The sequence below is a fragment of the Saccostrea echinata genome, unplaced genomic scaffold (assembly GCF_033153115.1).
Source record: "Saccostrea echinata isolate AGI-Se365-2 ecotype Australia unplaced genomic scaffold, CSIRO_AGI_Sech_v1 ptg000072l, whole genome shotgun sequence".
Taxonomy (NCBI): Eukaryota; Metazoa; Mollusca; class Bivalvia; order Ostreida; family Ostreidae; genus Saccostrea; species Saccostrea echinata.
The window spans coordinates 1990101-2015000 of NW_026889821.1; the positions used below are offsets into that span (position 1 = coordinate 1990101).

Below are 24900 nucleotides of genomic sequence, written 5' to 3' on the forward strand. Positions count from 1 at the left end.
TAGGAAATATCAAGTTTAAGTTGTGTTTTAAATCGTCTCCTAATGCAAAGAATTCTTGAATACAAGCTTCATGTAGCAAAAACGGTCGCCATTTTGGAAAGGGACGAATAATTCTTTTGTGAATTTCAGTTTCTGGCCGTTCAATATCATATTGATATTGTACAATTTCTGAATCATATTTTTGGTCAACGCAAACTCGGATAATTTCTTCAAATAACGTCAACTCCCGGCGTGACTGAAATATCTACATGTATCTTAAAATTCTGTAAACTTTAGAAAATAGTGTCTTACTTTTTTTTTTTTTTTTTGAGAAAGACTAGACCAGTTGTATTTTATGTCTAAGCGAACAGTTTTACTAGGAATATTTATTTGCAATTTTAAAGATTTCTTTCATAGTTTACAAATTGATAAGCTCACGGACGACCATTGATGAAAAGTAATACGGTTGTTTAACTTCCTCTTGCATCACTAATCATGACGACATATTCACCAAAGGAATCATTCTTCTATAAAGACTTACACTATAAATGTCACATGTACAAAACATGGTGTGATTACTTTAAACGGACTATTTTTTTTCAATTGATGTGTTTCTCAAAACACAAGAATATTTATGCATGAAAATGATAGAAATGTTGATGTAAGTAACACAATTCTCTCATAAATTGTTTTCAGCATTCATTATATAAAAGTTTCATTTCAGTTTCTTTCTGAACTAATTTAGTTCGCATGCGGTAGCGAATTCGGACACTTCAAAAGTGATTTCTAATTATTGATGTATTAATTGTTGTCGTTTGTGTTTATTTGATAGATAAATTAAGATAAAAAAAAAACATTTTCGTTTTGCTCGATGTTTGCAATTGTGTACAAGCACAGAAGACTTTAAAAAAAAATCATCGATGGGGTTAAACAGGGCTTAACTGGTCTCAATGAAATTAACACATTTGTATTTTACAGTCTTACGTAGTACCCGGGTACTCGATCGAAAAATCGTCCGAGTAAAAGATTATCAAATATTGACCGATTTGACATCCCTTATATATATATATATATATATATATATATATATATATATATATATATATATATATATATATATATATATATATATATTACTGTTTTAAAATTGAGGAATTTATTTCAAAATTAAGGACTATCTCCCCCTGCATAGCTCTGGTACTTCGACAGTTCTGATTTATTATTATTTAAATATTTCAGATTTTCAAGGTTTCGGAATGAGCATCACTGCTAAGACATTATTATCTGGTGCATTAAAATTGATATCTTACATGGGAACGACTTGACTTTACCGGTCCCCAGAAAAAACGCGCTAAAATATAGTGTCGCCGTAGGCGACTTCAGTATATAGAAGATCGCGAGAGCGATCGAAAAAATTAAAAAGTATGAGTTTGTTGGCCTTCTTGACCCAAAACTCGAATTATTCGGTTAAAAGTTTAGTTTAAAACTTCGTTTTTAAACGAAGTTTTAAACCGCGTTCTCTGAAAAAAAAATAATGAATATTGTTTATTCATTTAAAAATCGACAAAAAATAATTTTCAACGAAGCGTGTGCGGCGCATGCTTAGTGTCGTTTCTTTCGTACTTTTTTTCATGTAAACAAACCAACGAAATGCCGTTGAAGCTGAATTAAGAACCCTCTATACACTGCACACTAGAGAGTTCTGATTTTGTGGTATTTTATGCAGATAGAGTGATCTGCCCTTTGATCAACAATAAAATAAATTGAAATGTACAGTTTAATACTTAATTTGTGATCAAATCAAGCATTCATAACACTTTAATAGGCCAAGATGAATAGATAGAACACTTCATTTGCAGATATTTTGCCCACTTAAGTAAACAACAGTGATTTATGTTCATCAGTACTTCATAGTCTTTGAACATTTTTCCTGGGGGTAATTGCAAGGCACCCTATATTGAAAATGTGATAGATAAGCTCAATACTTATACCTTTACACAGTATAATTTTCTCAATGTCCAAAAAATATTTTCCTCTAGTGTATAGAGGGTCCTTAAGATCTAGAAAAAATACAGAAGCAACTGCATTTCTTAATTTATCTAAAAGAGCGAGTCACTAACCCCTAATCTCTCGAATGGTATTCGAGGACTAACCCAAATATTCCGGGTTAATCTCTCGGATGGATGCGATACTAACGCTAATCAGTCGAATACTTGTACAAGGACTAACCCTAAACTGTCAGGTGGGTGCAAAACTAATCATAACCAGTCGAAAATGTGCAAGACTAACACTTATCAGTTGAGTGACGTAAATCATACGTCATAGTGCAATGAGCGCGCGGATCTTGCGGATCTGGGGACCGGTAAAGTAAATTCTACCTCTTACATGTATAAGGTTTAGATTATAAACGTTTGCAACGGTAAGTTTAATTTCTATTTTTTTTTTTTTTTTTAAATATTTTTTATGATAAAACAAAGAATCTTTAAAAACAGAAAAATAAATTCACATATCTATTATATTGAATCGTTGTGCACAAATTAAAATTGTTGCATTTTCCCAAGAGTTGTTGAGGAAATGGGAGAGGTATGTGTCATCAGCAGAAAAAAAATTATCACATCTGTGAGCAGTTTTTCTTTCATGCAGCATCTAAACATTCGAAATCGTTCTGTGGACATTTTTGTAATTACCTAGCGGTGCCTCGAGCAGTTTAACACGTGATCAAATGCTGGTTGCATACTAAGGAAAGCAGTCAGACAATTTTCTTAAGACGCTGATCAAATGACTATATAATGCTGTAATTTCTCTTTGTAAATTTTAAATTCATACTCCTTGGGTTTAGAGGTCAGAACTACAATGGGGTCTACAAAGCTATATATTTACGAGTATTTATAACTTTGAAGTGACATATGCTGTTTTTAAACATAGAAGGCTCTCATATATTCTAGCAAAGAGCTCAAAACTCTGCAACGTAAGTGCTGTTTACCATTCTTTTTTCCTTAAGTTTGTCATGGAGGATTTAATACTATTTAACCGCATCATCATAATAATTTATCTCTGTAGAAATATTTCTCTTTGCTCAAAGCTATTCGGCAGTCAACACCCTGCATGTTAATAATGAACACTGTTTTAGAGCAGACTAAGGTTTAGTTAAACAAGCATATTGCAAGTTAATTACAATATTTGTCCTAAAACATTGATATTAAACAGGCATTTCAATGAACTCTGAAGTAAATGACCTCTTGATTCAGGATTCACGCCCCTGAGCAGGGCTAAGGTTGGCATGTATATTAGGTATTCATTTAAGTTTGAATATTCATTTACGGTTGAATTTTTAGCTTACCTGAGCCGAAGGCTCAAGTGAGCTTTTCTGATCAAAATCTTTCCGTTGTATGTCGTCGTTGTCGTCGTTAGTGTTGTCGTCATTAACTTTTCACAATTTCATCTTCTCCAGAACCACTGGGTCAATTTCAACTAAACTTGGCACAGAGTATCCTTGGGTAAAGGGAATTCAAGTTTGTTCAAATAAAGGGTCGCACCCTCTTCCAAGGGGAGATAGTTGCAAAAACGTGAAAAATTATTGGTATCTTTTAAAAATCTTCTGCTCCAGAAGCAATTATCCAGGAAAGATGAAACTCACGTGGAATCAGCGTCAGGTAGTGTAGATTCAAATTTGTTCAAATCATGATCCCCGGGGAGTACGGTGGGGCCAGAATGGACGATCAAGGTTTAATATAGGAGTATGTAGGAAAATCTTCTTCTCAAGACAGCAAAGCTATGATTGGTCATATTTTTAAGGAAGCATCTTCAGGTGGTGTAGATTCCAGTTTGTTCAATTCATGACCCCCGGGAGTAGGGTGGGACCACAATGGACGATCAAAGTTTTACATAGGGGTGCAGTGTATATAGGAAAAAAATATTTAAAAATCTTTTTCTCAAGAACAGCAAAGCCAGAGTAGATTTCGGATCGGAAACCCTTGGCTAGCAAAAATGCTTCAGGTAGTGTAGATTTTAGTTTGTTCTTAACCACCCTCAGGAGTAAGGTAGGGCAACAATGGACGATCAAAGTTTTACGTAGGAATATATAGAAAAAAAAAAATTTGAAACTCTTGTCAAGAACAGCAAAGCTATGGTTTGTTATATTTGTATGGAAGCAACCTCAGGTGGTGTAGATTCAAGTTTGTTCAAATCATGACCCCCGAGAGTATGGTGATACCGCAATGGAAGATCAAAATTTTACGAAGGATTATATAGGAAAAATCTTTAAAACTCTTCTTTTTAAGAACTGCAAAGCCATGCTTTTTCATATCTACATGTATATGGAAGCATCCTTTGTTATTGTAGATTCAATTCCACTCTAATAATTTTTAGGATTAGTTCGGTACCACTTATGTATTTAAGCTTTTCAATACTGAACTGATTTTTGCTTTTTTCCTTAGCCACATTGCTCAGGTGAGCGATGTCGCCCATGGACCCCTTCTTTCTTTCTTATCAGGAAAATGTAATACAGTATAGCTGTTTGTATCGTTTTGACACATTTGCACTTCAATTTTCTTTGTATATCAAATGCTTGCCTCCAAGTCGGATGCAGTCCAAAAAGTGGATGATATTTATGTTGTGCTTTGAAGGTCATTATTGTTGGAAATTAAACAGCACCTGAACAATTAGGAATCGTTTGTTTTCAGATTTCTATAAGGACTTGAAAAACGCGTTTTCGTCTCAATTATGAAAATTTTTATAAGAAAGAACGAAATGTATCAGAATTCCTTTATTTTCAAACTTAAGATATGAATATAAAAAAAATAAGAGAGGAGACGTCTAGAATGACTTTCACTTTCCTTCAAAGGAATGATGATGGACATTATACATTTATTGCATGATCGTGAAGGAAATATGAAGATTTACTCATCCAAGAAAAATATCATAGTTCCTGAGGGCTTCACCCGAGGGGAATATGTCTTTTCTTGGATGAATAAATCTTCGTATTTTACGAACATTCATGCAACAAATTGTGTATTATACAGAAAAAAACCAAGTCCTTAAAATAAAGACAAACTTACAAATCCGACACCGTTCTCAAATCCACCTTCATTAATTAAAAAAAAAAGTTACTAAAGTCCCTTGGGCACTTCACAGATAATTGTCTTCGATTTCTCTATTTATGAAATCAGTCTTATTTGAAAGAAGATCGCTAATTTCGCCATTGCTTGTGAGATGTTAATTTAGTAACGTCAGCTGCACTCAGGAGATTTCCTCCAAGAAACGATAATTATTACTGGAAACTGCACAAAGATCCGAAGAGGTTGAATTTGATGAAAACCATGTCGACGACAGGGAAATATGAAGTTTTATGGCCCTGTCACATAACTGTACAAAACCAATCAGATAACGCGTTGTATAGAATAATTATAAGATGTATAATAAACGTAATTAATGTACACAATTTGCAGTAAATATCTGACGAAATGCAGCATTATCGCAAAAGTATTACGTTTTCATTTATGAGTCATGTCAAAATGGCTTGAAGTTTTTATATAAATTTCACATGTCTTGTTTTTGTCTCTTTCTAATACAAACGATTCACATGAAATTCATGTGAATTCCATATAAAATTTACATGAAGAACATATCGCATCGTGCAAAAAAAAAAAAAAAAAAAAAAAAAAAATCACATGCAAGTTCTAAAAAAATACGTGAATATCATACAAACTCATTCACATGATATTCGCATGAAAAAAAAAATTCATATAATTTTTACGTGATTTTCACATAATTTTCAAATAAGAAGATATCCACATGAATATCATATAAGCCACTTTCCCCCGTGTAGTCTTTTCAAATTGGAATTGTTCATCTGAAATTTAGAATTGAGCATCGCAAAATCTCTGTAAATTGTGGTTTTTACAATGAATATAAACTGAAAGCATATATGGCTTTATGCAATTGCATAGTAAAGAGTATCTAAATTGTGTCTAGAAATCTTTTATGTACAAATGTGAAAAGGCTGAGAAAGCGAATTTGTATGTACTTTTATATTGTTGTACTAATTACATACTGGACAAATTTACAACATTGCTTGAGTCAATAAAATACCCCCCCTCCCCCCCCCCCCCAAAAAAAAAATCATTATGTTATAAACAGTAACTCTATATCGACAAAAAAAAACTTTTACGCAGAATTGGATTGAAAAAATAGATATATTTTCACAACGAGGATTGTGATATCCGTTAGAGCACTGCATGATCTCTTTCAGTCAAAAAAGCTGTTGTGGCTGTTGTAAAGTAAGTTGCACTACATGTGCAAAAACATCTGAATTTTGTTAAGTGTGTTGCGAAAAAAATATTTATGTTTTAATAATTATCATTCATTTATAGATAGGATAGTATAGAATAATTGAGCTTTGATGTAATTAATATACAAAAATATCATCGTCTCTTAAAAGTAGAAAAACAAATTTATAAAATCTCTCAATAAAAGTGAGGGACAATAATTTCTCCTTTATGCTATGAAAAGGTCTTTACATCTTTTTAGATGGAGACTGGAATAGAAAAGAAGCAATACTGAAAACACGCAACCAAGAATAACAATAGGTATAAAAAATTTTGTTATTTTCATTGGTTTTTCCCAATTCGTTTCTGTCGAGCAGGCAATGCTTTGTGTATTTGAAAACACCTCTCTGTTTGAATATGAATTGAAAGGACTGTTTGAGGGAAATTCACGCTCTGAAAATAAAAAAAAAATGTTTGAAAACAGATACCTCTGTAAAAGTTACTGAGTATTTAGATCAGAATATTCTATATCTGAAATAAAATTCAGAAAATTAACAAATATTGACTTGGGTTGAGGGCAACATTGATTATGTTAGTCTCCGATGGACGAGACATTTTCGTCCCAAGGGGGCTAACATAATCAATGTTGCCCTAAAAACACAGTCAATTACTCTTTTGTTTTATGAAATACAGTACAGAATTTATGGGTTTTTTTATTGTGAAGAAGCATGGCAAAATAAGACGTAAACAAAATGGTCGGTTTACTTTTAAAAGATGTAATTTTTTAAGGTAACAATTAACGTCTTCTCGATTATTAATGCGATTTGAGTTTATCATAACATTGCAATTACTGATGAAGTTTTGAGGACGGGGTTTAGTGTTCATCATAGGCTGCTCCAACACATTCAACAGATACTGGTCATCGTCCAGTTGTCCAGTTGTTCAACATTTTCTGAAGTATTTTCCATTTCTACTGTTTTCATGGTTAGAGAACAAACTTTCGATGAAATCGACGTTGATATTTCAAATATGCAAAGATTAGTGTAAAGGACCATTCTCTATAAGGCCATTTCGCTGCCTACAATGACTTCAAATTTTCAAGTTGTATCTTTTCCTTTAAAAACTACATGAATCAGTATTTTAATGATCCAGTTTAATGATAAATGTTAATGAAGCTATAGTATTTGTTATGATAAAAGGTCACAGAGAAATGTACTATCAGTTCGTATTAGCATTAGGGTAATGGGAAAACTCAAGAGAGTGCATGTGTTAGGGAATTCCTACAAATGTCATAACCACTTAAAACCAAAATCAAAATTTACATGTACGAGGGATGAACTTATTGAATTACTTCCATAAAAGAAAAGAAATTAGGTTTCAGTGTTCAATATTTTTTAAAAGTAGTTCTATCCAATTTTAATGCACATCTTAAATCGTTCTGCCCATGCGCGAATCACGTGATCCAGGCGGTCGCGTTACATGCTCCATACAGTTCTTTTCAGAGAAGCTGAAAGACTTTTCCGAGTCTAATATTTCTTATCATGCAAGTTATTTTTTTTTTATAACAAGAACAGTCTATTTGTCAGAAATGCCCTAATCTCGGCAATAGGATAAATGGATAAGGATATCCTTTCCCAGAATGAGTATGGTGACCATCTCAACCCGAGTCATCTGTCTTAAGAGCGTCGTTTATCCTACGTGGATAAAGTGAGGTTGCCTTCATTTTATCGTATCTGATATGTTTAAAGTCTAAAGTAAACGATATTTTAAGGATTTAGTGTTTATATTATTGTTAAGATATTCAACTATTTTTCTAACTGTAACCCGGTGACTTTTCTTGACAAATTGCTCAACTAAGGACACATCTCTTCCCCAGATGAAACAATCAATTCAATTAATGATTGAACTTCTGGCAAGTTTTCTTGTCTTAATAAACCTTGTACAAATAATTATATGCTACTGTGAATGGATTTCCAAGATATACGTTAAACTTTACAGGCGTTCCTTGCTCGAGTACGACTGAATCAACCATTTTTTGTCACAACTCATCTGCATATTGACGTTATTTTCACATCGTGACTTCACAAACATAAAACAAAACATTAAATATCATATGCTATTTATAAAACAGGTGTATGACTATATGTAAGCCAAATTTCATTCTGGTCTGAATTGTGGTTTTGTAAATATAGAGATAGTTCGATCTCCCCTCGTAAGCTTCTTATAAACATAAAAAGTGACTACTAGTTTATGAACTTGGTTTTAGGTGGTTATGACATGTAAATAGAAAAAAATCGCATCATTTTTACGATATTTGCAGGAAAATCTAATAATTGAAAATAAAGGCTATCAGCTTATGTATATTATTACATATTGTAAACTTTTATTTAGTGCACATGTTTCAGTTGAATAAACAATATATATATAGCATGTATTTTGTCAACTTTTTACTAGAAAATTAAAAATCAAAGTACTGGAAAGATTGGAAGGTATAAAATTACACGTGAAGACAACTTTCATTGAACTGTCTGCTAGAAATAAAGAGAAAAAAAACTTTTTTGCATACTCAGGTGTAAATATAAGTTTGTTTTTTTTTTTTTTTAATTAATAATAATAATAATTTTTTATTATTATTATTTTTTATTATTGTAATTTAGTTTATTTATGCTACATTTTTGTATTTATTCCTTAGGAGTACCACATATCTGTTAGTACAAGAAGTGTAGAAAGATATCTTTGTTGTAATGCAAAGATACATTTGCTATTCCTATAAATGCTCATGTAACTTTTATGGATAGGGAATAACTGATGAGAGGGTTTCATAACGAGAATTATCGCCTCAGTCTTTCAGAAGGACCCTCATATGAGTGACATAAGATCCAAATATTTTGTGCTACCTGGGTGTTGAGAGGACTCAATTCATTTGGATTTCAGGAAGCAACACACATCTTTGGTAGTATTATTGGCTATAAGGACAGCAATACTGTCTTGAAAAATGATACCCCAAGGGACGCGACCTCCCTTTAAGGTAGTATCCAAAAAACCCATGACTTTTACTTTTTACACCGAAGACTTAGTTAAGGAACAGTCACTAGCCGCGCTAAATCTCTTAGTTTTTGACGCGGTACTGGGAACGAGAATTGAACCCATGAGCCTTAAGAGTTCGAAGCGAGCGTCAAACCCTTTGGGTCATTTTTGTATCCTAAGTTTTGATATGCATAGCGAAAGGAGCTGTCCAAAATCTTCCCTTTTTCTATGGAGTGCCGTTAAAAGGCGGGCAGAGACTTTACTTTTATATATATACATTTATGAATTACATTTTAGATAGCATTTTTAATAAATATATTGTTATACATGCAAAATAAAATGAAATCAAAGTAATTCTTACCATGCTAAGTTATTTTATGTACTACCAGTGCATATTTTAAAACAGCCGTTCTTAGTTTTACATGTACATACTCACTACTCATGCGATTAATCAACAGGTACTTGCATTAATATTCTAATCCTGTACGTAAATGGAATCTTTATATTTTCTTAATTTAGAATTTATTTTATTAATACCAACTAAATTCTTATTCAATCTCAATTAAAAGTGTGAGTTCTATTTATACTTAGAAACCATATTTCTTAATTGAGCATTTCATGCATGAAATAGGTAGCAATTCCATAAAAAAACAATACACAATAGCAAATAAAACTTACATGAAATAATAGTTTTAAATTAAATATTAATTAAACGTATTTCAACATCATACGGTGTGCATTTTGTAAAGATTCAAACTATGCAAAATGTGAATGCATCCAAATTCACGTCATAAAATATTATCTTAATCCTTAAATGAAACAATCTTTGTACTCATTACTTTAATTTGATGTATGTCCGACATAAATAAACAATTTTTATCATTTAAATTCAGAGACATGCATAGAAAACCTGATGTTTATAGACCTACAATAATTTGTTTCATTACTTGACCACCATTTGTTATTTCTAAATCACGTGACTTAGGTAATCGATGTTGAAAAACAAGCATTAGAATCATAAAATAGAATGATTAATAGGGCTGGGTATCGGTTGGGAATTTCGTATTGCGATTGATTGCGATATTTGGAAATGTTATGCGATATGCATTGCAATATATTTAATAACAGTTGAAATACTCTTTTTTTTTTTATCTAATTAACCTCCTTTTATAAGCAGAGTGTTTAAAACTTCCATAAATACGTTGTAACAAAAAAGTTCTAGTTGATTTCACTACAGTTTGACAACGGAATACAACCATACAACAAGAACCTTTACCGTTTGGTACTGTTTGGCATGATTGAAAACCTTTCTGACATCTTAAATTACATATTCTACCTTTTAAATCTAAAGTCTAAGCACTTTGCAGGTATATTGCAGGCCCCTAGGAAGCAATTTTAGTTTAATGGGGCAGAACCAAACGCTTTCAGTTGGGGGGGGGGGCACTATCAACCAAGAAAATTCCCTGACAAGCTAAAGAAAAAAAAGGTCATCAGACGTTTTTATTGAGGGTGCACAAGCATATAGTAGCTATGTTTTCTATAGTAGTCTATATATCGGCAAAATTTTTGCCCCCCCCCCCCCCCCGTTCCTACGGCTATGTATCGGTACTGGAAAAACGTACCGCAATACGATATGTTTTTTTAACGAATCGCAATATACCGGAATATCGATATTCTTGCGCAGCCTTAATGATTAAGGTAGCAAAAAAATTTATTTTTTAGTGGTTTTATCGTAGGCCGGAAAATGACCTTATAGAGAATCAACCTTTGCTCAGGTTCGCCTCATTGCTTATCTTTTGCGTAATGTTTCCGAGTGTGCTTTTGCCGACCGGTACATTACAAAACAATACGTTATCTTCGTCCGCATAGGAGTCGCGTGGTTTCTGCCAAAGCCACTTGTTGTCGGGATATGTAGTTTGGCCAAGTATTTTTCCAAGCTGTTGACCAGACATCGTTCATCGCCATGCTCTTCATACATTATTGGTGAATTTCATCGATGTCGACCGTGTTCCTTCGATGATTTTTCGTAGGACGCGTTGTTGTTTGCTTCAGAAAACGCTTCCCCCACAATATTCAAGGATTTAATATCATGTTAAAATGCACTTATGCATATTAAAAAAACTACATAAAATTATCCTTTTTACCTGGGCGTCAGTGCAGATTTCAAAGTAGTTTTTTTTTTCGTTTCTCGTACATATTTTTTCCGACTTCTGTTGTAAAAGAATAGTTGAAGTTCGAAGAAATCTTTGTATTGCATGCTTGTAGGGTTTTTTGTAGACAGAAATCACTGTGCTGTGCATTTTCCCGATCTTCCTCATATATAATTTACTTGTGTTTGGTTTCTCCTTTTCCTTCCCTTTTAACTTTAACTTGACATGCCTTGAACACGTCATTAGCCGGTTTAAATCATTGATTATTTATGATGTCCATACCTTAGGTCATTATGAAATGTCTCAGTGCTGCAATCTTTATCGTTTGGATGATTTTTACTGATTTCTCCCATTTTTCTTCCTGAGTTCCGCATAAAATTTCCTTAATACTGAATTCAATTTCTCGTAAGAATCACTTTCCAAATCTTCCAAGGAAATGTAAGTCGCTATATCTACCAAATAGTCCCGGATGGTTCTCACGGACACAGATATTAACTTTGCTGTGTTGTTGCTATTCTTATTATCCCAAAGTTGATCAATCTCCGCGTCCGAAGTGTCTGAAAATCTCGCCATTTTTCCTGTTGTGTATTTAACTTAAACAAGGAGCCTATTGTGACGACACATTGTTTTTGGAGTAGCAAAAGGTTAGTTACATGTAAGTCTCTTTTTATAAATCTTCTAATCAAATGAATTTAACAGAAAAGGTGGGAAAATTCTCTATGCATTATTCCTAGCCGGTCAATAGGAAAAAAAATATTGAACGGTCAATATTTTTTGGATGGACTAACATTTCAATTTTCGACTGTTCGTCTACTGTATAGGGGGAAAATAACTCGCGGTGTTAATATTCGCTATATTCATGGTGTTAATAAATCCGTGAATTCAAGAAACAGTGAATAAGTTTTCACAAACCTCCATGTTTTATTTGTAAATTTGAGAATAGACTACGATAGGTATATACACTTAACAAAAATGTATTTATTTAATAACTATATGATAGAATGGTATGATATTTTTATTTTAACCAATGAGTCTTCTGAACATTTGTAGAAAGAAAATCAATTATCACCGATGAAAACCAATGTCCTGTGACGAAGCTTAAAAACAATAAATCTGTACTTCGTGACACTTGCTTTGTGTAATCAGCTTCTTTTTCTGATCATTATCAATTTCTAACAACTGGTTTAACTAAAAAACACAAAACATGGGCAAAATGACAATTGAGGAAGGAGGGAGAGTCGTTGGAATGTTGATATCTGGATCATCTTTATGACACGTTTTAGTAACTTTTATTTTACTGTTTATTTGTCCTTGATATTACTTTTAAAAATTAACAACCAGTATGAAAATCCATTTAAACACATTTTAGTATAGGTTATGTCTCATTTTTATCGCCAACTTATCCCAATTTGAAAGCTTTGGACAAAATTTAACCAAACCGGAAGTGATCTGGATCTTCGTCTGAGGCCAATGGTTCGCGTCACAACCAGGTTAAAAGATAGTTACATGGTCCTGAACCACTTTAGAAACATTTAAATCAGCAACTTCAAGGGTAAGAAAATGGCAACAAATTGGTGCTCATGGCAGTCCAATATCATCTCAAACGGTCTGAATAATCCTTAAAGAGGTACACTTACGTGCGTAACGCCCAAGGAGGGTCTAAGTGTTGACAAAAAGGCATCTCCAACCCCCCCCCCCCCCTCCTTCACACAATTTTAACGGTTTAGAAAGATCCATGCAGTAGATGTGGAAGCAGATAGGTCAACCTCCTATTCAGTGGTACATGGTATCCATGAGAAAAGGATGCCTTGCAATAATTTGATCGAGTGGTGGTCTTACTCTATAGAGATTATTTTATGTGAATTTTCATTTTGAGGGTACATCATGTCCTTGACACTTTGCCTTAAAGTCTGACGAGATACTTACATGAAATTTACGCAACATCGAACTGAAATATGCATCGTCAACCATGAATTAACGAAATTCTTTATTTTATGCATTTGTTCTTTATAACTTAAAAAATGTTAGGTGAACACTTAAAAGTTTGGTTCAGTGTATATGTGCAGTACATGCTCATTTCAGTAATTACGAGTAGTGCTTGTCACATTATTATTTTTATTATCACGCTTTATTTTAATTGAAATCAGCAGACAAAACCTGTATTTGTTAAAAAGCTGTTTTAATAGCCAACGCTACGTTTCATCAATCAACACACGTGGGTCATGGGTTTTGATCATCCGTGCGTAACTAATTTTACCATGTGTATTTTTACCTACTATTAGCTTTTATCGACATTATGGTTTTTTAAAAAAAATCATTCAAAATCCTATCAAACTTGCTGAAGATGTGGAAAGATATTATTTCGTTGACATACTTTAACACATTTATTATCGTCCAGTGGTTTTTCGCCGCGATGTATCATCCCTTCGGAAAGAAGATCTTGGGGTGTACATGCACTCATCATAATAGCATATAGGAAAGTCATTCGACGTTTATAGTCAAGGACTTTTAATAACTGCAGTTGTTTTAATTAATCGTCAATTAATTATTAAATCTAACTATTTTATATAAACCTACACTGTAACAGTAGTTCGTGAAGTGGATATGTAACGCTGATAATGTCGCTATAGACAAGGGAGGTAACTTTTATTATATACCAATTCCGCGAATTAAACAAACCGCGATCGTGTAAGAAGAGAAAAAAAAAGTGAAAATTACAACCCGTGAAATTAATCCCCCATACAGTATATAGAGTTATATAGTGAGAATATCTTACTGAATATAACAATTCTGTATAATGCTCCTTTCTCATCAGAGGTTTGATTACAACAAATCTAAGAGACATAAATTTAATCACTGCATTTATACATACACTATGACTGACTTTGAAAAGAATGCGAAGGGGGGGGGGGGGAGACATTCAACATGACATGATATGCCGTATTTTTTCCAGCTTAACAAACTGGAAAACATGGATACGTAAATACGTTAATGTAGGGAAAGTGAAAATTTGATATACTTTTATTCTTTGAATATCTTCGCGTAGTGGAAAAAAATGGTCCCTTTGAATATGGATTTAAAGTGTTCTCTGTGGATAGTTCTTTTCCTGAAATAAGAAGAATGATATTGGAACATATTTGCTTTATCGTTAAAACATTTACGATTGGTGCATAAAGATTATTTTAGCATATACCTTTCTCCATAGATTGAACACATCCAACAACGTTGTCGCAATTTTCATTACTGCAACTACACAGTGACTGACATTTACGGCCATACGAAGGTGGAGGACATTTTTGATGACATAATATGCCGTAATAACCTATTTTGCAAACTAAAGAACACAAATTGAAAAGTATTGCTTCAGAAAACAATAGAATCATGAAAAAAAATTAATGCACTTTAATTTAAAACGGAGTAAAAAGAGAACGAGGCATTACTTTCAGGTATATCCTATCAAAAACTTCATTTTGCTTGCCATATATATTTGAAACCTCCGTACAACATTTATCAACTTAAATCACTAATTATTTGTTTTATTTGTTATTATTATTATTATTATTATTGTTGTTGTTCTTCTTCTTCTTCTTAGCAAAGAAAAATAATATAAATGCAATTATTACGACATGTATCTATTGGATTGCAATGTCCTGAATGGAGTGGTATTACTAATTGTAACTTGCATAAATATATAAAATTGATTGGAAATGATACACATTCTCACAACTTTTCACACACATTTAGCAATATTCAGATACTTTTCTTCCATCTCTCATAATTTGTGCTAGCTTATCTAATTTTTCGTCTGAATATATGCTGACAGCAAGTTAACTTGACATTCTTAATCAGATCTTAAGAAATTCTTATTTATCAAAATATGAGAAAGAACATCCAACTGACCCCCCAAAAAATCATACCTATATAAGAATGTTTCTAAAGAACGCAAAAGATATTCCAATTTGGTTATATAATATCACCAATACTATTTGCAGTTTTGAAGATTAATGAATTTATTTCTTCATAGCTCTAAAATAATAAAACATTTCTTTCACATTATATGCACGTGTATACAATATAAGATTAACAAAAAAAGTGATTATTTTTATTTCTTTAATTTACTGAAATCTTTTAAATATATACAAAATAAAATTTGCAGTTCAATCAAACAGAGTCGATTTTCAATACAAATGTAATACCAACGAAGTTATTTTTGAATATAAAACAGTTACTTTTCTACGCTTTAAAGGATATTTTTATTGAAATCTTTGTAGGTTTCAGGCATGTTTTGCAAAGAAAAATGTTGAATTAAAAATCCGGACGTCAAACAAAAAAAAAGTTGTGAATGATAGAATAGTGCATGCATTATGTTCAAAATACATGTCAAAATTTATGATACTAATACAATGTTAGATTCATTTCATAAAATGATTACAAAATAGCTTTAGATCCTAGACTCTATAAGGTTTACATACCTTTGCCATCTGTTTCACCGAAACACAAACACAATCCAATAATTACAAGGCTTTTATAAAAAGTATTCGGCATCATCTTTTCAAACTACATTATCTACAAATTAGATAAAATATTAACTTAAAAACCTGATGTTTATAACTATATATTGGTGAATTGGTAGAAATTTTATTATAAGTAGAATGATCATATATCAATGCGGAAATTCTGAATAACATATCATTTTTTGAATAATTTAGAATAGTCAGAATATATTGAGAATCAAAAATGGAAATAGATACAATTCTTTTTTCTGTCTTAGGCATTTTGCCCTTAGGTATTGACAAACTCTAGCATAAAACCCAGTTTTATAAGATATTTATTGGAATGATTGTGAAAAATCAGCATTTTTCTATTAGAAAGATGATCTAGCGTCACAAACAAACTGAAATGTAAATATGTAGAGGAAATACTTAGAATTTGACATATGTACAATAAAATGATAGCAAGGCTCTATGGGGTAAATTTCCCTCAAAGAATATCACTGGTACAGAATTTATTGTTCGCTACAAAAGCAAACTTAACATCTTCCTGATAGCAAAATTTTATGGGGTAACCCCCCCCCCCCCCCTCAAGAAAATAACTTATACTGTATTTAATACTCATACAAAAAGCGAAAATTACACTTTGAAAATCGCAGAACTCTGCAAGGTAAATTTCCTCTCAAAGATGACATTGATACAGTTCATAAAAAGTAATTCACAACCAAAGCTACAATCTTGATGATAGTAAGATTTTACGGGGTAAAGCCCCCCCCCCCCCCCAAGACTATTACGAATTTAGTATTTATGGTTCACAACATCTTAAAGATAGCAAAAATCTACAGGGTAAATTTCCTTTCAAAAATGGCATTGATACAGTTTACCTACATTTATTCAAAGCAAAAGCACCCATCTTTTAGATAGCAAGACTTTACGGGGTAAACCCCCTCCCCCAGAATATCACTGATGCAGTATTTATTACACTTATAAAAAGCCAGCATTATACTCTGAAAATTGCAGATCTCTGCAGGGTAATTTTCCTTTCAAAATGATATTGATTCAGTTTCAGATTATTGTTTGAAAGCAAAAGCAATCATCTTGATGGTAATACATGTAAGGCTTAACGGGATAAATCCCCCTCCCCCAAGAATATCACTGACACAGTATTTACGCGATAGTTGAAGTTAATTTTCGCGGTCAAGTGATTTTGATCAACTCTGCTGCTTCTTACCTGCATAAAAAATCCAAAATGTTCTTTCAGGCTTTTTAAAGTAGCTCAGATGAACTTTCCGTATACAATCTAAAATTCTCAGGATATTGTTTCATATGACCTTTAATTGATAAATAAACCATTTCATTGGAGAATTTAATGGTACTCTTGACATTAGGATTTTTTTAAATATGCCTTTACCTCTATGCGATATTCGTAGAATACGTATTGTCGAGGAAGTAACAATTTTGAAATTTATCTTGGTAGATCCTTTTTTGCTCTTAAATGTTATTTGAAGTAATACAAGAGTATTGTATGAGTGGTGGATATCTATAAATGAAAAATAAAGCCGTATTTGCGTGGAATACCTTAAATATAGAAAACATATGTTAACGTCGCAGCATAATTTGTACACGGAAATGAATGATAGTTACAGTAAAGCTGAACAAATGTTTTCTAAATACAAAATGTTCCCATCCAGTCACGTGTGTTAAAATCTATAAATGAGATCATAAAATGTGTTTAAGTTTGAGTATTATATAAGCAAACAAACAGACGAAAAAAAAAAAAAAAAAAACAGGTGTCGTTTATAACACAATATTACAAAGTACTCTAGGAAATTGTAATTTATTTTATAAAATGAGTACAGTTAAACTAAAAAAAAAAGTGAAATTTAATGCTACATATTATAACCATAAAAATATGTCTGTGGCTTAAAGGGATTATATCTGCAGCTTTAAGAACATTTTAACCAAAAAAGTAGTCGCACGCGTGGCGCAGTGGTTAGAGCGTCTGCTCTAAAGTCGCGGTAAGAGGAGTTGATCCTTACGTCGCGTGTTCGAATCTCACTGTGGGACATGGAAACCGTTCCTTCGGATGAGACCGTATAAACTGAGGTCAAGTGTCGCAGTAGGTGCTGACACAAAAAAGATCCCTCACTGCTCAATGGCCGTAAGTGCCGAGTATAGGACAAAATTTGCAGCTCTCCACCGGCAAGTGGCGGCGTCTACATATAAGTGAAAAAACCTCGAGACGGACGTTGAACAACATACAAACAAAAAAAAATCCATAAAAGTATATTTTTCAAAATCATTTTAAGCTACAATGTAATCTGATAGAACTAAAGTTGAACATCGTATATTGATTAAGTTTGATTTTGAAGAAAATAAAACTATTGCTATGCTTATCAAGGAGGGAAAATGTTCAACTAATTTAACTCCAGAACAAAATTGAATTCTATGTGGTAGTTTTTTTTCAACTAGTTAATAGCTATATTTTACTTGTAAATTGTTTTGTTAGTAACACACCATTACTTTTAAAATTACTCTCCATTTTTTTTTTTTTTTTTAGAAATATGCTCTGCAAAAAAGATATAATCATATTCATGTAAACGGTAAAAATTACGAACAGTGATAGGTCTAAAAATATCCATAAAAAATACAAATATGTGAATAGGGCATAAAACACGGGCCCCTGGAAATTCTAGAGGTGGGGTCAAGTGCCTAGGAGAGAAAAACATTCCCTTTTGATAATGCACACCCGTCGTGAGACCTGTGTATAGAACAAGTAGACGGAACTATCCATAGTCATTTCAGTATAAAAACAAAGACTTAACAATTGGTATAAAACAAGTCAGCCAAAATACGACCCAATGATAGGTTATGTTTGCTAACAAGGTCATTATTACCACCATATAATTTACTGAATGCTGAGTTTAAACGAGGCTGTTGAAATCCCTGAAACATCAACTTATCAGTAGGTAGCCTGCCTTGCTTTTAAAATTGATCGTACTCAGTGCAAACTCTTGAGTACCGAATAAGTTGGGAGACATAAACACCATAAGTAGGTGATAGTGGAATATTACTACATAAATGAGGGAAGTTGACGATGGAAAAGCTGAAGTCATCTCATTTGTCATACAATTTAGTTGATTGATTGGCATTTATCCTATATAGTCCGTAAAGCATCCAAAAATGTAATAGATGTGGCATACTTATAAAAAGTACACACACACACACACACACACACACACACACACAGAGAGAGAGAGAGAGAGAGATCTAAAAGACACATTGTTTGACCAAAAAATGAAAGGTTCTGTAGGGAAAAAAGAAATGGCTTATCTAACAAACTTGGAAGTATTTAAAAGAATATTTCCTTTCTTATTTTTCTGTGAATGCATCATTGGGAATCTTGCGTTTTTATATCAGTTAAGGACTTCAAGTTCAGAACAATTAATTGCACTTGTATCTCAGTGAAAATAGGTACAAACGCTTGCATAGAATATGCCACCTATCTTTGGAATTTTTTCGCATCTTAAATTTGTCTTTAGTTTGTCTAAAATTTACAAGAAGAATTTTGTGTCTTCAATGAGCATCTTAAAAAATCAAAATAATAATAATAATCTCTAGCGAGAATACTTAAAATTGGAAGTAAATGCACATAATGAATGCATGCCAAGAACTGAAAAAAAAAAGTTTAAAGTACCTGCATACCAAGAATTGAAAAAAAAGTTTAATACACCTGCATACCAAGAATTGAAAAAAAAAGTTTAATACACCTGCATACCAAGAATTGAAAAAAAAAGTTTAAAGTAACGTGATTTATTCAGACGATTGATATGAAACTATGTCCTCGAAACCCTGGGGTTTTCCATAGGTGAGTTAATCATATTTCCTTTTTATTTTGCTAAAAATTAAATTAAATATATAAATACCAGATATGTTGTATCATTTTCAAAGAAACACATTAATTTTCTAGTCAGTCCAATATTTGTTTCAATACTTATTGAAAAAAAAAGGATTTTTAAAACGAAAGTAGGTTTAATACATTGTACGTGGGAGAACATCCTTGTTCCATTTCGGATCAAGTAAGATAATTCTTGTTCAAGTTACATTTATTTCTTTTTTTTTTATTTTATTAATATAAACCTTTTTGAACAATCTTATTAAACTATTTCTTGGCCTATGTGATGATTTCTTACTTTATCCTCTTCCTTTTTAAGCCACACGCTTATATCGGTTAACAAAACAAGCAGCTCTGGTGGATGATCGGCATATTTTTTCTTGGAATAGCTTTAATGATTAATGAAGTGAATCTATTTATTATGTTAAAGTGCATGTAAGATTTCATTGTTCACATGTTTAAATTTCCCCTTTTTTTTAAGTAGCATTCTGAAATAAACTGAGCCAAGGACAAACACGTCTAAAAATAAAAAAAAGTTACAGATTTCTGAAGGTAAAGAAACAGTTCTGCATATTGAGTTTCTCCTTTCCTTCTTATTTGCAGTACATTTCAATCGTATGAATGTTTAAAAAATATATCTAAACAGAGGTTATATGTATTAAGTTTTGACATTTGAATAAGTGATATGAGATATTACACTGTTTTAAGAATATGTATCATCATTTTTTTCCAGATAAGATGATTCTTCTAGTAGTGTGCATTTATAACATTGTCTTTGGGGCAATTGTACTCTTCGCGGTGAGATGTATATCTTAATTATTTTCCTGATTTTATACACGATTTTTTTTCATTTTTTTTAATCATTTATGGAATTTCACTTTTGTATGAACGAAAAGATAATCATTAGCTCCATGACTGTACAACAATGACCATTAAATACTGAGATATATTTTGTCAATAAAGGAAGAACAGGGCTGTTCAAGGTCTGTACCAACATTACATATTGTGGAAAGATGCCCAAAAGATATTACAGAATGGATTAAAGAAAAGGACAGAAAACAGTGTCATCAAATACAGCAAAACTGTACAGAAATAGATAATTTTGAGTATCACTGTCTTCCAAATAGAGTTCTCGACACGTTGTTTGAAGTATGTGCCCCAACAAGAGTAATAATTGGTAAGTATTGACGCATGTACTATTAATTTATCTCTGCTGTGAAATGTAATCATTTTCATTAGTCCAAACATACAATACAAATTATGGGCAGAGCAGTTATGGATTTCGGAAAACATCACAAATGGGAACAAAAGCCAAGTCGGAGTAAGCATCACCTGTTGACTTCTCATACATTTTATAGGTTTCTTAAAGTTATCCAGTCAGCAGAGAAATCCGTAGACAATTCAATGTAAAACAATACTTTTTACAATTTGATTTAAAGACAGATGCAAAACAATTTATTTCTTTCAAATGAATTTAAATATTTTCATCTTAGATATGTATTAATTTAACGATAACCATTTAGAGCAAACTTAGAAGTCTAACTGTTATTTTCATGGTTTAATGTAGTTATGGAAATAAAGAATACTAATGTTATCAAAAGACAGTTATGTCCACAATTAAGTGTTTGCCTCTAAATCTACTCACCTTCTTATTTTGGTAACGAGTGGAAAAGCCCCTAAAATTCTATGAATTACTTTGAAAAAAGTCAATTTATCACCCCAATCACCATCAAGATGACTATAAATTTTTCGAAATCTAAATGCATATCTACATGAAACTCACGTACCTATTCGAAAATATGACTAGGCTACTGTGAAAATTGTAGGAGGATTTCAGGGAACCAGTTTTTTTTTTTTTTTTTTTTTTTTTTTTTTTTTTTTTAAATGAGATCTCTCGACATCCAATCACTCCCCAGGGTGAAAATTGAAATTATAAAAACATGTTGTACATCTACCCAACACTCACTATCATTATCCAATATATGAATGGACTACCGCAAGAAAAGTAAAAGGCGTTCAGAAAACCAGGTTTTTGTGATAAAAAAAATCGTTTTTGGATCTTGCTTGATCCCTATGGTGAAAACAAAATAATCCCAAAAACCATAAGTTTATTGCATATCTACATGACACTACAAATCATATTCCAAAACATGAGTAAGCTAATGCAAAAAGTGTGAGAAGTTCAGAGAACCAAGTTTTTGTAGAAAATATACATTCAATCGTCCCCAGGATGAAAATCGAAAGTTCGAAACATTATCTTAAATCTAAACGGCATTCTCAATCATCTTCCAAAATATGAATGGGCTACTGCGGAAAATGTAAGAGGAGTTCAAGGAAGCGGATTTTTGTAGAAAACACTATTTCCCTCCATTTCCCATTTTTATTGTAAAAAAAAATAAATATAGTGCACATGTTGGTCAAGGCACCTACAATCATATTCTAAAGGATGAGGCCAAGATTAGATTGAATATGAAGACAATGTGACTGACAGATGAATCAAGATAAGAACAAAATACTCAAATTATCTTTAGAAAATACACGTGTAATAATCAGTTTTCACAGAACCCTTATCAGAATCCAATGACTCATAACATATTCAAAGAAATATGTGTTAGAAGCAATTCATTTTAAATAAATTGTTGAAAAAACAGGGGGGGGGGGGGCTCTCTTTTCCTTGTCACTTGACCCAACATCTGTTATCAAAGTTTCGATTTTGCCCTGCTCACTATATGCATTATTGATAAATTTGGATTTCGAGAATGATTACTGGTCGTTATATACATTTTTATATTATATTGAGTTCGTTTTAAAAATACGAAAAATCTAAAAATGAATCCAATAAATTCAATAAAAAAGTGCATATTAATTTTCAACCATTAAGGTACGATTTGTTTAACATTAATTTTTGAAAACAACAATATATAAAAAAAAGATCAGGCGATTCATGTTAACATGTAAATGTAGCTGGAATATTATTGTCATAAAAAAATTGAAAGTATCTAAGTCATCCTTACATTTTTATGTTTTGATTTACAAGGGAAGCACTGTCCATTCTATGATGTCCAGCAGCGTGTAATTGGACCAAACTACAACCAGCCATGTAAAAAGCACAGAAAAAAATGCCCTGATGTATATTCTTCAAATGAACTATATAAATGTAAGGTTGCTATGCTCAATAACGGTTATTACGGTTACCGTTTTGTCGACTGAATTTTTGCATATAGTGGAAGTAATTTCTTATTTTTTTCTTAAGTGAATCATTTTTTCAATGTTTTTGGAACGTTCTTTTCATAGGATTTTTTCTCTGCAACGGTTCTTTAAACAAATAAAAATATTTTTCTGTATTCAATGATAACGTCGAACATTGTGTATTTTAACTGCAAACATCTGAAATCAAAGAAATTATGAGGATCAAATAATGATGAGGAAAACATACAGATAAGATTATTTTCTACAGTACCAAGGGCATTGACAAGGTTCCAGACTTTTGAATAAAATCCTTGGAAAGCTACAAAATGATGAAGATAACTATCTTTGATAAACCTCAAAAAAAAGCTTGTATACAATTCAAAATATGGACAGAGTACAAATACTATTATTTAATACACCAGAGGAAGGAAAGAGCTTCATGTCATATTCGTGTTATTTGACCCATCGTGTTAGATTTTGGTAATTTTAACCAAAGTATGCAACCCTGAAATTTACGATTTAGATAAAAATATGATGTTTCTGTTTTCAAATACATGTCCATAAAAAAGATTTTATAGGGATGTGCAATATTTATGGCTTTTATGCTTTTAGCATATTATATAAATCATTTATTTCTCATTTCCTATAACATCTTAATATTTGATAGGAAGGGTGATTTTAACAGGGAAAACAGGGAAATATGCACTGGTGTTCATTATGAAGTACTTCTGTTTGTATCTACATGCTTTAATACATATACCCATAGTGGAAATGATCAAACAACGAGAACTGTTTGAAATTTTCTATAATATCATATACTCTGAGAAACAAATATGTTATAAACATGACACATGATTCGGGTAATCAATATGTTCACAACTAATTTTGTGAAGTGAGAAATCACTATGGAAGCTGAACGTATGCCATTGTCTCTGTCTCTCCCATAACCCAAGCTGAAAACAAAATTTGAAAATTCCTATTGCAAAATTTACATGAGTATTTAACCAGATTTGTCTTTGTTTTGTTGTAATTGCACATGCTTAACCTGTTTTAAAATTGAGCAAGGGCCAATTCGCAAGGATTTTTTTTTTCTGCATAAAATATTTGCAAATGTCTTACTATTCACTGGAAAAAAAATGTATATTTTCACTGGAAGGGAAAATAATAGATGACACAAATGCTGCCGCTTGCTCCAAACGACTTAGACTTTAATTTTTTTTTTTCTTCATAGACGAACGGGGGTCAAACTTAATGAACATGCGAAATGTAACATGTATTTTTTAAAGAACATCAGGATTTCAAGGATTTTTTTTTTTATTCTTACAAAAATGAAAATAGCGCTGATTTCAAGTAGGGGGAAAAAAACCAAATACCATGTATAAAAACGTAAAACTTATCTTAAAATTGAGAAAAATAATTCCTGCGTAGTGGGAATTAAACCAAATCGCATGTGTTAGATTTTACTATGAAAACCATTAAAACTTATATGCATAAAATATATATTCATAGTTTGAAATGTTTAACAGATAATGTGTAAAAGTAAAACCAACGTTTTGGGCAATCATAAGAGTCAATTGCAACTTGCAAAAAAACATGAATATAACGCAAAATTCTACCACTAAACATTTGCTTCATATCAAAGACTAAAAAAAAAATAAGCTAAAACATATGAAAAAAATCAGTCAATCTGGGGATTGAGCCCAGGTCGTCCGCGTGATAATCTAACCATTACGCCATCGGAACCACCGCTTCAGTATAAAAAAAAGAATATCTAGAATATGGCTTGAGTAGTTTTGAAACAAATGATATTTTGCATTCTAATAAGACTCTTTATTATCCCTATTATATCATGGAAAAAAATGACCGGGAGTGCCTACGACGACCAAAGTAGAGTCCTGGCTAGT

At 32.1% G+C, this 24900-nt stretch overlaps 1 protein-coding gene across 1 annotated transcript in view; it reads left to right on the forward strand.

Annotated features, from left to right (window-relative positions):
* Window positions 1-2553: 2553 nt before the first annotated feature.
* LOC133176255 (uncharacterized) overlaps window positions 2554-24900 on the forward strand; it is a 32614-nt gene continuing 10267 nt past the window's right edge. Inside the window, exons 1-3 of the mRNA XM_061311405.1 lie at window positions 2554-2562; window positions 20771-20984; window positions 22845-22964. Of these exons, the coding sequence (XP_061167389.1) occupies window positions 2554-2562; window positions 20771-20984; window positions 22845-22964 (343 nt within the window). The remainder of the gene's footprint in view (window positions 2563-20770; window positions 20985-22844; window positions 22965-24900) is intronic.